Source organism: Nerophis ophidion, linkage group LG22, assembly GCF_033978795.1.
Source record: "Nerophis ophidion isolate RoL-2023_Sa linkage group LG22, RoL_Noph_v1.0, whole genome shotgun sequence".
Lineage (NCBI taxonomy): Eukaryota > Metazoa > Chordata > Actinopteri > Syngnathiformes > Syngnathidae > Nerophis > Nerophis ophidion.
Window position 1 is genome coordinate 11,068,317 of NC_084632.1, and position 14,934 is coordinate 11,083,250.

At 40.1% G+C, this 14,934-nt stretch overlaps 2 protein-coding genes across 6 annotated transcripts in view; both read right to left on the minus strand.

Moving 5' to 3' along the window:
• ppp1r2 (protein phosphatase 1, regulatory (inhibitor) subunit 2) overlaps window positions 1-13,680 on the minus strand; it is a 58,286-nt gene extending 44,606 nt beyond the window's left edge. For 4 of the 5 annotated variants that reach the window (XM_061883262.1, XM_061883265.1, XM_061883264.1 and 1 more), the window contains exon 1: window positions 13,355-13,680. In XM_061883262.1, coding sequence (XP_061739246.1) covers window positions 13,355-13,485 — 131 coding nt within the window. In that variant the 5' untranslated portion in view covers window positions 13,486-13,680. Of the gene's footprint in view, window positions 1-13,350 lie in introns of all 5 variants that reach the window. The other variant, XM_061883266.1, reaches the window with a different exon arrangement.
• The window catches only part of LOC133540574 (arf-GAP with coiled-coil, ANK repeat and PH domain-containing protein 2-like), a 1,007,806-nt gene that overhangs the window by 197,881 nt on the left and 794,991 nt on the right, over window positions 1-14,934 (minus strand). The window lies entirely within an intron of this gene.

Below are 14,934 nucleotides of genomic sequence, written 5' to 3' on the forward strand. Positions count from 1 at the left end.
ATCTACGTTCCCATCCTCACCTATGGTCAAGAGCTTTGGGTCATGACCGAAAGGATAAGATCACGGGTACAAGCGGACGAAATGAGTTTCCTCGGCCGTGTGGCGGGGCTCTCCCTTAGAGATAGGGTGAGAAGCTCTGCCATCCGGGAGGAACTCAAAGTAAAGCCGCTGCTCCTCCACATCGAGAGGAGCCAGATGAGGTGGTTCGGGCATCTGGTCAGGATGCCACCCGAACGCCTCCCTAGGGAGGTGTTTAGGGCACGTCCAACCGGTAGGAGGCCACGGGGAAGACCCAGGACACGTTGGGAAGACTATGTCTCCCGGCTGGCCTGGGAACGCCTCGGGATCCCCCGGGAAGAGCTAGACGAAGTGGCTGGGGAGAGGGAAGTCTGGGTTTCCCTGCTTAGGCTGTTGCCCCCGCGACCCGACCTCGGATAAGCGGAAGATGATGGATGGATGGAATTGTTGCTATTTTTAGAATATTTAAAAAAAAAATCTCACATACCCCTTGGCATACCTACAAGTACCCCCAGGGGTACGCGTACCCACATTTGAGAACCACTGTTCTAAGTAACAAAGACTTAATGTAGAGTTATTTGGACACTAGGGGAACTTATTCTAACAAAAGCAACACAGTGCATAAACTCACAACAAATTACACACCTGCAAATCAGTCAGCTGTTGCCGTATCCGTAATACGCCGATAGGAAGAAGTTTGTATTTACACGATGAGTCGGGTGTGTTTTGACCTCCGCCGAACCCCTGAGGCCGACTCACCGAACCCCTAGGGTTCGATCGAACCCTGGTTAAGAACCACGGATCTAGATGCATATCAGATCCTCAATTAAGGTAGAGATGCACACCCCTAATACATAGATATATAAACAGATAGATCACCTATACTGTATGTTACAAAACAAAAAATCAGGCTCTTTGACAAACTTACAGGTAGGGCAGGGCGATTTTAATATCTCGATATTTTTAGGCCATGTCACGATACACAATATATATCTCAATATTTTGCTATAGCCTTGAATTAACACTTGATCCATATTATCACAGCAGTAGGATGATTCTATGTGTCTAATTTAAAAACATTCTTGTTCATACTGCATTAATATATGCTCATTTGAAACGTTCATGCAGTGAGGGAAATCACAACTAAGTCAATTGATCAAAATTGCATTTATTAAACAGTTATTAAGCAGTGGCACAAACATTCATGTCATTTCAAAACAGAAAGTGCACGATTGCCAGGGACATTTTAAAACAAGCTATGAGTGCACTTTTGTGCATGATGTCACTAAGATGACATCAAAACAACACTAAATTGAAGTGCACTTTTTGTACAGAACGCCACTACAGTAACTCAAATAAAAATGAGCTGCATAATAAGAAATCAAATAGTGTATGTCCTTCGCTATGTGGTAGGTTCTTGCGGACGTTATCACCTTCTGTTGTTGACTAGTTTTTTTCATACGGTGTTGATGTGGAAATGGTTGTCTCAGCATTTTGTTGGTGTGGCACTGAACGGAGATGTTGACATGCAGAGTTTCAAACACTTCATTTACTAGCGGGTGACTTTTCCAATGATAGTACATATTAGCAGTAATGCTACACTTGACAAATTACGGTTGTCTGTTCGACATATTCCCGCTTGAAGCCAAACCACCGCCAGACGATGGACCCCGTGCTGTTTTTCTTGGGAATTAAGTCTTCCCTCATTTGTTACCAGAGTCGCACTTTCTTTCTCTCGTATAACCACTCGCACCACGACTAACGTTACCCATGCCGCCCTCTCTGCTCCGCGAGGGCGTATATGTATGTGACGTAAGATCATATGTGACATATGATCGTGATGGTTGATCACGATTAATTGATCAGCTGTTAGCATATTTTCTCGGTCAAACATGGTGGAAAAGTATGTTAAAAGTTACTGCAGTAGTAAATAGTAGGGAAGCAACAATGCTTGGTATAATTCTGCACGGAACAGTCCACCTTTATTGACAGTGAACCTGTGTGTTTCTGTGAATGAGTGTGTGTTTATCTACGTTTGTGTGTGTTTCTGTGAAAGTATCCGTGTTTGCGACCATCTCGTTCCACCGTTGCGAATGTCAGTCTCCTCATGATGTAATTAATGTTTAATCACATGGTACCTCTTCTTGTTACACAGCATGAAGTGCAGCCCAGAAGAACAAAATAAAGAAATATGATTAAAACTAGCATTGAAGTTGAAACACAACATTTAAAAAGCAGCAGCAATTTTAGCTTTACTCTCTGCCGCAGCTCACCAGTAATTCTGCCTTGAATGCAACTTGCGGGCACTCAGAACGTCTATGTGACTGTATTGGTTCCAACTGGGAGAATCAACACACCCACTAATTTAATTTTTATACCTAAATTGTGTTTTAATCAGACTTTTTTTTTATGTCTCTGCAAAAATTCCACTTCTCTGATATAACATGTACTAAAAAACTTGTACATGCTGTTGGACTATCAAGCACAATAGAACCGGTATTTAAAAAAAAAAAAACTCCAGACAGACATTTTGTGTTCTTTTTGTTGGTTTGTGGATTTTAAAAAAATATTTTGTACCTGACATAACCAGTAAACTTGCTTAATGAGTTGGTACACGTTATTTTACAGTGTGTCATTTTCAAACTGCCCTTTGATGTATTTTAATTCGATATAAGATACAGAACTTGAGTTTTAAAAACTCCACAATCTGGGTCACGGCCTACTTTTTGCCAAAACACTGGTGAGAACACTGATGTATGCAAGTAATCAAAGAATACAAATAATAGTTTACCATTTGTAAGTGTTTAGTAAATGTCAATTTGAAATAAAAGTCTCATAGTGGTCACTACATCAATTATTCTTTGTTTACTGCAGAATGTTTGCGATGACAAGCATAATTAAAATAACAGAGGAAAAATAAAAAGCTGTTCTCTTTAAACCCACAAAATCAAAAAAAGAAGCAAAACCGTGGCCCTAAAACCAGGTACAGACCATAACATGAGTTAAGTGTACCGTTGCACCTCTAGTAAACACAAATATAGATATGAATAAAATGACAGCGATCAGCATATAGTACCTTGATCAAACATGGTGCAAATTTCTCTTACAAGACATTGCAGTAGTAAACAGTAGGGATGCGTTACTCGTAGGGGTGTAACGGTACGTGTATTTGTATTGAACCGTTTCGGTACAGGGGGTTTCGGTTCGGAGGTGTAACGAACGAGTTTCCACACGGACATATTAGGTAGCGCACCGCACGTTGTGTAAACAATGCAGAGCGAGGCATAACACATGGCAGGCTAGCAGCAACCGGGCTAGTACATCATGCAAAAGCCAGAGCTGGAAGACCCTCCTGCCTCGTTAACATCTCCCGTTTGGGAACTTTGGCTGCGTGGTGCGATACAACAATGGAGGACGGAGGTTTGCCGACATTGTTAAGCAGCAGTAGGGTACGCTTCTGTCAACACGTCAAACACGCCAACTCCTTTGAAGCCGCACCACCGCATTCAAGCAACCACTCCTCCGCGAGTCAGGCAGGGCTGAAGTAATAACAAATGTTTTTATAGCAGCAGATTTAAGACCATCCATCCATCCATTTTCGACCGCTTGTCCCGTTTGGGCTAGCAGGGGGTTGCTGTATTGCATTAAAAACTAGATTTTGACCCACTTCTATGGTGGAAGAACAATAAGCCCATATATCCTCTTACTGGCAAGTTAGCCAGGCTGGGTCGGGGTGGCTCTGGGTGGGGGGGTGGGGGATTGATGAACGTGGGCCCCGACTTTGTTGAAAGACTTATTGGGGTGTTTGCATTCAGTGGTCAGTTGTACGGAATATATACTGTACTGTGCAATCTACTAATAAAAGTCTCAATCTATCAATCAATCAAAAAAAGCACTTTATATGTAGACATGTTTTGTTAAGAAACCATTCTGAGCCGTATCTTTTTTAGTTTTTATTTTATTTATGTTGACCACATTAACCTTGGCAATGGACCCTGTGTGTATATGTATGTTATGCCATTGTGTACAAATTTGGTAAATAAATAACCAAAAAATTTATATTTTGTTGTTTTCTTACTGTACCGAAAATTAACCGAACTGTGACCTCTAAACCGAGGTACGTACCGAACCAAAATTGTACGTACCGTAACACCCCTAGTTACTCGGTACAATCCTGCACGGGAAAATTTGCTTTAAAAAAATTGTGATAATAATCGAGATAGGATGATTTGAAAAAAATGATCATGATAATTTGTTTTGCCGTATCGCCCAGCCCTACTTACAGGACAGAACAATCAGAGATGAAAATGTAAAATATGACAAAACACACAAAATGAGATACAAAGTATGATGCAACCGTGTTAATGATGTTAGAAAAGAAATCAGTACATAGTGCAGTGTACCTCACAGAAGCTCTACTCAGCCAGCCTCAAAAATTAATTAGAGTATTTGAGGTAATGGGGACACTTCTGACTATGAAGTTTGACCTCCCAAATGTTTCCTATTCGAAAAAACTGTTAAATCCGAATAAATCGGATGTCAACCAGCGTCCTGTAACGGCACTAGGTTCTTGATGCTGGACTACACAGTGGTCCCTTCTCGAGGTGTTCTCCTTCACCTCCTCGTCACTCACACAGGCTATTTTGGGATCGACACAGAAAAGCTTGATTCACTGCTGGGAAAGGAATTCACTAATAGCTGTCATATTTGGCCTCATTTCATACAGTGCTGCTCTGACTTTACCAGCTCAGGTCTACGGCTTATGGTCGGGATAGCAAACGCTACAACGGCTGATCAGAACATGTCTGCAGTAAATCTGGCAGAGCAATAAAAACTAGTCTGGCAATCAATTAAATCCATCCCCTGTACCTTTTCTTTATTATCATTTTATGGCCTGTCTCGTTTAAAATTAAACTTGGTCAGCAAAGCCCAATAACGATTTGCCTGGTGAATATTTTGTACAGATGATGAAATATTACTAGACCGAGCTGCACATACTTTAACTAGCTTTACTGGTTTCCCAATGAAAGACTCTTAAAATGTTTTATTCTCCTCCCAAATTTGCGCTCCGGAGAGCCGCAATGCGGAAGATTTTAACGACTAGCCTCTAACCTCTTCTAAACAACCAGCTCTCCTACATAATGTGTTAGTTTGGACTAACAACCAGACCAACTGCCGCATAATCTGAAACTAATCTGGGTAGAGAGCTTTGTCCAAAGTTTGTATTTATTGGCAGACAACAGATAAAAGTTAAGGGGGATAAAAAAAAAACAGTACCGGCAAGGGAAATGATGACATACATTTTTAACAACAAACAAATGTCTGCTGAAAACCTAAAAGTATGGACTTGAGTCACAGACAGAACACAAAACCCTTCTGGAACAATATGGGGAGATGATAGCAGAGGGATTGCAGCAGGCTGTATTACACATGGAAAATATTCCTTAGAAATGTTACAAAATGACTTAGATTAGCAAAACACCAGCAACAAACCCTAACCACTGATTAAACAAGGCATTGACAATGAGAATAAATAAGATAGATGTGGCAGAGCAGGGCATTGAAGAGGTTTTGGAGGTGCTGCAGATCTGGGGCATTAATGACATCAAAGAAATAAGTATCCATTTGAGAACTGAAAGTAAACTGGCACAGGATTAATGCTTCAAAGACTTGCGGAATAGTGGATTTCAAGGATTCAAGGGATGTTATTGTCATAGCATGTGATTATATGTTTGGCATTATTTTGGGGTTATTAAAACATTTCAATTTACAACCCAGGACAAGAGATGTATACAAAACTGCTAGGTTTTGTTTGACAATGCTTATTTTAGGGTTTTGCACACTACACTACCTCTCATGATAATGACACAGCTCTATTCTACACCAGCTTTTACTCTTTAAGTCAACGCTAAGCAAATACAGGAACATTTCTATCAGTGCTGCCATGAAAGCCCATTTATCTATTCATCCATCCATTTTTCCACCGCTTGTCCCAAACCCCGAAAGGAAATTTTGAACATCAAGACTACATTTCCTGCAATTGTGTGCATTTCAACAATATATTTTACCTTTAGATTTATTCTTATCGACCAACCTCTTTTGACTGTCTTTTTGACACATGTACCATGTAATGCACCACAGAATATTTTGTTTTTAATAAATAATTTGCTAACATTATTATTGAAAATAATCCATCCATCCATCCATTTCCTACCGCTTATTCCCTTTTGGGGTTGCGGGGGTGCTGGCGCCTATCTCAGCTACAATCGGGCGGAAGGCGGCGTACACCCTGGACAAGTCGCCACCTCATCGCAGGGCCAACACAGATAGACAGACAACATTCACACTCACATTCAAACACTAGGGCCAATTTAGTGTTCCCAATCAACCTATCCCCAGGTGCATGTCTTTGGAGGTGGGAAGAAGCCGGAGTACCCGGAGAGAACCCACGCATTCACGGGGAGAACATGCAAACTCAACATAGAAAGATCCCGAGCCTGGGATTGAACCCAGGACTGCAGGACCTTCGTATTGTGAGGAAGACGCACTAACCCCTCTCCCACTGTGAAGCCATTGAAAATAATGTTTAAAAAAATTGTGGAACTCTTGTTATTGTTAGAGTTCCGGTCAGATGGGTTTTCACAAACATTTCCGGTGTTGTTGCGGTGAGAAGCCATGGATGTATAGATACTGCTCAATTGTTAAAAAGAAAACAGCCTGAATGTCATTAAAACAATTAGCTCAAACTTTTGACACTCGTCCCTCGACTCCCGTACTTACACGCTACGAAAATGTAATAACAATATCCGGAAGGGATATTTTGACACAAAATTGAAGGTTTAAAAATGTGGATTTCCGTGTTTTCGCGGAAATTTCAGATGCCTTCAAATAGGTCCATGTGAAAATTAGCAGTTTTGGGGACACAAGCCTATTTGTCAGGCAAAAATGTGGGTTGTGAGCCTCCCCACAGCCGATTGGCGTAGCAAATGCCACAGTGAACACTGTAAGATCTAACCAAAACATTTAGCACAAGCAAATAGCTAAAGATTGAAAAAAACAAAAACATGGTTTTTCCAACCATGGGAACCAAGAAAGCAAGTGTGAAGGACAATGCTGAGAAGAAGTGGGTTATGTTCACTAAGTTAAAGAAAGAAATGATCAAAAAACAATGACCAAGCCTACCTGGTGAAGCTGTACGAGCTTAGCTGCACCATACGGAAGCAGAATGAGTCAACTGTGACAGCTAAGGGCATTACAATTATTTCTGCTCATATCCATTAGAGCATTGAAAAGCTGCTGATGGTGTGTTGACAGCAAAGACGAAGATGCCATTGAGGCCCATTTTCCAAGGTAAGTGTTGTACATATTTTTTTGACATGACTTCAATTGTTTTGAGTACCTTCTGATTAGGGCTGGGCGATATATCGATATATACGATATATCGCGGGTTTGTCTCTGTGCGATATAGAAAATTACTATATCGTAATATTCGACGTTCTCACGCAGTTGTTTTTAGCTGCGGGCATTACACTACAGGCTCTCTTCGCTCTTTCCTGTGTCTCCTTCTCACAGACAAGCAGGCGCACATTCTTACATATGTCATACGTGTACGCCCTCGCCCAGCAGAGAGGTAGCGGCGTGGCTAACATTAGCTGTGATGCTAGTGGGTTGTTGCGAGAGAAAGAAGGTGTGAATCTCGTAACAAATGAAGGAAGAATTAATAACCAAGAAAAACAGCACGGGATCCATCGTCTGGCGGTGGTTCGGCTTCAAGCGGGAATATGTCGAATAGAAAACTTTAGTTTGTCATGTGTGGGGCACAAGCGTTGCTACCAAAAGTAGCATTACTGCTAATATGTAGCATCATTTGAAAAGTCACCTGCTAATAACTTTAATAAATACGGTTTTGGTAAATTTACTTAGTTGTGATTTCCTTCTCTGCATGAATGTTTAAAAGTAGCATATATTAGTGCAGTATGAAAAAGATTGTTTTAATGTAGACACATAGAATCACCATACTGCTGTGATTATATGCATCCAGTGTTCATTCAAGGCTAAGACAAAATACCGAGAAATATATCGTATATCACGATATGGCCTAAAAATATCGCGGTATTAAAAAAAGGCAATATCGCCCAGCCCTACTTCTGATATTCATAAAATGTTTGTCTTCCCGAAGTTTGTTTGTCTTATGAAAAAAAGTGTTATATGTTGAAAATTGTTGAGTTTTTGGGGTGTCCAGAACAGAATAACTTGATTTTAATTACCTTCAATTCAAAACGGAGATTTGAGATACAAATATTTAGGGTTACGAGCTCCATCATAGAACTTATAACTTCCGTTTTACTGTATAATTCTACCAATGTACAGTTTTTAGCCAGAACAAGAGTATGCACTCAAAAAAAATAATCGTGTTCATTCCAAAGTCAGACAACTTTCTTCTGAAGCTACACTAAAAGCTTTAACGGGGAACATTATCACAATTTCAAAGGGTTAAAAACAATAAAAATCAGTTCCCAGTAGCGTGTTGTATTTTTTGAAGTTTTTTTCCAAATTTTACCGGTCCCGGAATATCCCTAAATAAAGCTTTAAAGTGCCTTACTTTCGCTGTCTTCGAAACCACTCTCCATTTCCCTGTGACGTCATACAGGGCTGCCAATACAAACAACATGGCGGTTACCACAGCAAGATATAGTGACATTAGCTCGGATTCAGACTCGGATTTCAGCGGCTTAAGCGATTCAACAGATTACGCATGTATTGAAACAGATGGTCGGAGTATTGAGGCAGATAGCGAAAACGAAATTGAAGAAGAAATTAAAGCTATTGAGCTAATAGCTATTGACGCTATTCGGCCATAGCGTGGGTGTACCTAATGAAGTTGCCCATAGCATGGCTGCCTTATTAGCTTCGCAGACCAAACGATCAGGACTTTCGCATCTTGTGACACTGGAACAACTTAAATCCGTCATTGGTAAGTGTTTGTTTCACATTAAATGTGGGTATTTAGTTTCAAACGTACAAACAGGTAGCGTAAATAGCATGTTTGCATCGATTAGCTGGCAGTCATGCCGTGACCAAATATGTCTGATTAGCACATAAGTCAACAACATCAACAAAACTCACCTTTGTGATTTCGTTGACTTGTTAGTTGCAAATGCATCTGCAGGTTATCCATACATCTCTGCGCCATGTCTGCCTTAGTATCGCCGGTAAAATGTGGAGACACTCTGGCACATTCAATGGGGGTCTGGCGGCAGATTTCTTGCCAGTGGTGCAACTTGAATCCCTCCCTGTTAGTGTTGTTACACCCTCCGACAACACACTGACGAGGCATGATGTCTCCAAGGTTCCAAAAAATAGTCAAAAAAACGGAAAATAACAGAGCTGAGACCTGGTGTTTGTAATGTGTTGAAAATGAAAATGGCAGGTGTGTTACCTCGGAGACGTCACGTTCTGACGTCATCACCACATGACCGATAAACAGAAAGGCGTTTAATTTGCCAAAATTCACCCATTTAGAGTTCGGAAATCGGTTAAAAAAATACATGGGCTTTTTTCCGCAACATCAAGGTATATATTGACACTTGCATAGGTTTGGTGATAATGTTCCCCTTTAAAGAGGAACTGCAATTTTTGGGCATTTTGCCTATCATTCACAATTCTTATGTAAGACAGGAACAAATGTTTTTCTTTTTGTATGCATTCTGACTCTTAAATTAACGTTAGCAAAAGCAATCTAACAATGGAGTAAAATTTGACTCGCTATATTCCGCCTCCAAAGCGTTGTAAAAAACATCCAAACACCATTAACATTTTATACTTATGCTGTAAGCATATATGTAATGTAGTAACATGCAAATTCATAATAACGTAATATTTAAATGATAAAATAAATGGGTTGTACTTGTATAGCGCTTTTCTACCTTCAAGATACTCAAAGCGCTTTGACACTACTTCCACATTTACCCATTCACACACACATTCACACACTGATGGAGGGAGCTGCCATGCAAGGCGCCAACCAGCACCCATCAGGAGCAAGGGTTAAGTGTGTTGCTCAGGACACAACGGACGTGACGAGGTTGGTACTAGGTGGGATTTGAACCAGGGGCCCTCGGGTTGCGCACGGCCACTCTCCCACTGCGCCACGCCGTCCCTTTAGGTATATTGCTCGTTTTAAGCATACAGCACCGTATTCGTTTTACGCATCATTAGCTTTTCACTTCAACAACAACAAACCTACTACTCATGGCATACTCTGTCAGCAACAACAAAGACTACTTTGGACAAATAATGATCCAGAAATGTATATTTTTGGGCCTTAATATACGGAAGAAGAGCAACGAGTTTTAGAAGCTGTATGCTAAACAGAATCTTTAGTGAGACACTAAGCATCATGTGGCAGTTTTGCTATGTGCTGCACAAGATAAACAAACTACAAACATAATGAAACAATCACTAACCGTACGATGTCTGCTCTCACTGGGATTCCGACTAATATGAAGTAAATGTATTTCTGTTGATCTGAATAATTAATCATAACCCACGTGAAGGTTCTAAAAAAAAGGTGCCATATAAGTTGAATGTCAAAGTTAACCAACCTTTTTTCCTTTGGCCTCAGTCTGGACCCCCTCTCCAGGGGCCCAGGCTTAGACCCCCCCTGCTCACCCCACCCCCATTGTTTACCTATAGCTCACCTTTTTGGTAAACAGCGCTGGAAGTTGGCAGACCCATCAGCAATCCTGTTCTGTCTCCCTGTAATGTCTGTTTGATCTTGAATGGGATTGTGTGCTGAAAATTGTAATTTCCCCTCAGGGATTAATAAAGTATTTCTGATTCTGATTCTCTCGGTTTATGGACACATCCTTCTACAGTCCAAGTGAGAGGCATTATTTATAATCTAGAAATTAACTTTCATCAGCTCAGAGGCGGTGCAGCAGCTCACCTGCTCAATATGTCAATTGTTAACTTTGTGTGATTAATGCGCAGCTAAAAATAAATAATTTGTGTTATAGCTTATAATAACAATATCGCTAATATTTGGTTAATATTGAAGTCACCAGATGTAAATCGAGTATTGGTGGTTTATGGATGGTATTTAGAGGACCTGCCATTAAAGGCCTACTGAAACCCACTACTACCGACCACGCAGTCTGATAGTTTATTTATCAATGATGAAATATTAACATTGCAACAAATGCCAATACGGCCTTTTTAGTTTACTAAATTGCAATTTAAAATTTCGCGCAAAGTGTCCTGTTAAAAACATCAGTATGACGACGCGTGCGCGTAGCGGACCTTTTTTTCCAGCCCAATCCCAGCTATAAGTAGTCTGCTCTAATCGCATAATTACAGAGTATTTTGGACATCTGTGTTGCTGAATCTTTTGCAATTTGTTCAATTAATAATGGAGACATCAAAGAAAAAAGATGTAGGTGGGAAGCGGTGTATTGCAGCTGCCTTTAACAACACAAACACCTTATTTAGGTTTCCTTATTTACATTCCCGAAGGTGAAGCTGTACTATGGAAAAGAGCGGTCAAGCGAACATGGTTCACGACCACTTATCAACCGGCAGGTTTCGGTGAGAAAATTGTGGTAATAAGTCGGCTCTTACCGTAGACATGAGCGGAGCTTGCTTCCTTCCTTGTGTAAAAAGAGGCAGCTGCGACTCTCTTGCCTCCTCCGTGGCTTCCCTCAGAGACACTGGCGGTCACCACACCTGTGGCCACACCCCTCCGACTTTCAGGTACGACAGTATAATCTCACTACAGCACTAGTAACACAATAAGCAGATAAGGGATTTTCCAGAATTATCCTAGTAAATGTGTCTAATAACATCTGAATCGCTCCCACTGCCCTGTCTTTTTTTTTTGTTTCCTAGTCCTTCACTCTTACTTTCCTCACCCAAGAATCTTTCATCCTCGCTCAAATTAATGGGGAAATCGTCGCTTTCTCGGTCCGAATAGCTCTCGCTGCTGGTGGCCATGATTGTAAACAATGTGAGGAGCTCCACAACCCGTGATGTCACGCGCACATCGTCTGCTACTTCCGGTACAGGCAAGGCTTTTTTTATTAGCGACCACAAGTTGCAAACTTTTTTGTCGATGTTCTCTACTAAATCCTTTCAGCAAAAATATGGCAATATCGCGAAATGATCGAGTATGACACATAGAATGGACCTGCTGTCCCCGATTAAATAAGAACATCTCCTTTTTAGACCAGTTGATCTGCCGTTTCTTTTCTTTTTCTTCTTTGTCCCACTCTCCCTTGTGGAAGGGGTCCGGTCCGATCCGGTGGCCATGTACTGCTTGCCTGTGTATCGGCTGGGGACATCTCTGCGCTGCTGATCCGCCTCCGCTTGGGATGGTTTCCTGCTGGCTCCGCTGTGAACGGGACTCTCGCTGCTGTGTTGGATCCGCTTTGGACTGGACTCTCCCGACTGTGTTGGATCCATTACAGATTGAACTTTCACAGTATCATGTTAGACCCGCTCGACATCCATTGCTTTCCTCCTCTCCAAGGTTCTCATAGTCATCATTGTCACCGACGTCCCACTGGGTCATTATTGTCACCGATGTCCCACTGGGTGTGAGTTTTCCTTGCCCTTATGTGGGCCTACCGAGGATGTCGTGGTGGTTTGTGCAGCCCTTTGAGACACTAGTGATTTAGGGCTATATAAGTAAACATTGATTGATTGATTGATTGATTTCAGTAGGCCTTTAAATCCATTGTTAGTTGATTTTTGCTCAATTTTAACTTCAAATTAGAATGCATAAAAGAGAAAGCAAATGTTATTGTCTTACATAAAGATTGTGAATGAAAGACGACATCTTTAAAAATATATAAATATAAATGTCCATAGAAATAAAATTGAATTCGTTTTTTTTTTTGGTGCCAATATCTGTGTTGGCCCTGCGATGAGGTAGCGACTTGTCCAGGGTGTACCCCGCCTTCCACCCGATTGTAGCTGAGATAGGCGCCAGTGCCCCCCGCGACCCCAAAAGGGAATAAGCGGTAGAGAAATGGATGGATGGATGAACTTTTTTCGTGGGTTATGAAAAAGTTGTGCGTGTTTTTCTATCGTGTATTTTACAATATAGTAGAATGGAATCCTCGTAGTTCATGTAAGCGAGTACTGCCCTGTAAATATAGTCATAAACTTCGCAAATATTTAGGTGTAAGTTTTGAGAAAATATGAATATCAAACAATGTTGTATATAATAACATCAATGTTGGCGGAAAGCAAAGTTAGCTCGCCGGTGCTAGCAGGCGTGGTTGTTACGCTAGCGGGGACTAGCGCACACAACACCCGGGCAAAGGAGGACACTTACTGCTGCTCTTCATCCGAGAGTCCAGCACTTTCTTCGGGTTTCTCCGCCAGAAAGTCCTCCGGTAGCGGCTTGACACCAGCGGCGTTGTTCTTGTTTTTCAGGATGCCTTTTATCGGCCGCGGAGCTGCCATTCCCACGCACTGGCTGTCAGATGTTCAAATATTCCTCTTAATTTCTTTTCACTCAGTAATAAATAATTAGGTCAAACATGCTCGCTCAGACGGCTTTAACTTTACTATCTAGTCCAAAAAAACATGGCGAGGTTCCTTTGAGAGCGGCAGCGAGCACGTCTCCGTTTCGTTGAATCACCGACTGGCGGCGACAACGCTTCGTGAGCAGGGGGTATTGAGGATATAATATCGCGAGATTTTGAAAGCGAGACTGCTGTGGAGCGTTCAGGCTCTCGGACATTTCAATACTCCTGGCGCGGACTAAAATAGTAATTCCTTGAATTGCCGCCCGGGCGCTAACAATAGCCAAACTAGCAGCGCTTACCAGTGAGCTGCCTTTATTTTTTAAATAGTATTTATTTACTAGCAAGCTGGTCTCGCTTTGCTCGACATTTTTAATACTAAGAGAGACGAAACTCAAATAAAATTGGAAAATCAAAGAAAATATTTTAAAGACTTGGTCTTCACTTGTTTAAATAAATTCATTTATTTTTTTTTACTTTGCTTTTTATAACTTTCAGAAGGACAATTTTAGAGAAAAAAATACAACCTTAAAAATGATTTTAGTATTTTTAAACACATATCTTTTTACCTTTTAAATTCCTTCCTCTTCTTTCCTGACAATTTAAGTCAATGTTCAAGTAAAAATTTTTTTTATTATTGTAAAGAATAATAAATACATTTCATTTAATTCTTCATTTTAACTTCTGTTTTTTCGACAAAGAATATTTGTGAAATATTTCTTCAAACTTATGATTTAAATCTAAAAAAAATATATTTTGGCAAAGCTAGAAAATCTGTAAAATCAAATTTAAACCTTATTTCAAAGTCTTTTGAATTTCTTTTAAAATTTTTGTTATGGAAAATCTACAAGAAATAATGATTTGTCTTTGTTAGAAATATAGCTTGGTACAGTTTGTTATGAATTCTAACAAAGTGCAGATAGGATTTTAACCTATTTAAAACATGTCATCAAAATTCTCAAATTAATCTTAATTAGGAAAAATTACTAATGATGTCCCATAAATTCTTTTTTTTAATATTTTCAAAAAGATTCGAATTAACTAGTTTTTCGCTTCTTTTTTGGGGGGTGAATTTAGAATTTTAAAGAGTCGAAATTGAAGATAAACCATGCTTTGAAATTTAATTTAAATTTTTTTTCTGTTTCCTCTTTTAAACTGTTCAATGAAGGTTTTTTTTCATCATTTATTCTCTACAAAAAAACCTTCAGTAAAAAGAAAAAAATGTACGAAAAAATGACAAACAGAAATACACATTTATATATATATATATATATATATATATATATATATATATATATATATATGGATTTATTTATTAAAGGTAAATTCAGCGAATTGGCTATTTCTGGCAATTTATTTAAGTGTGTATCAATCTGGTAGCCCTTCG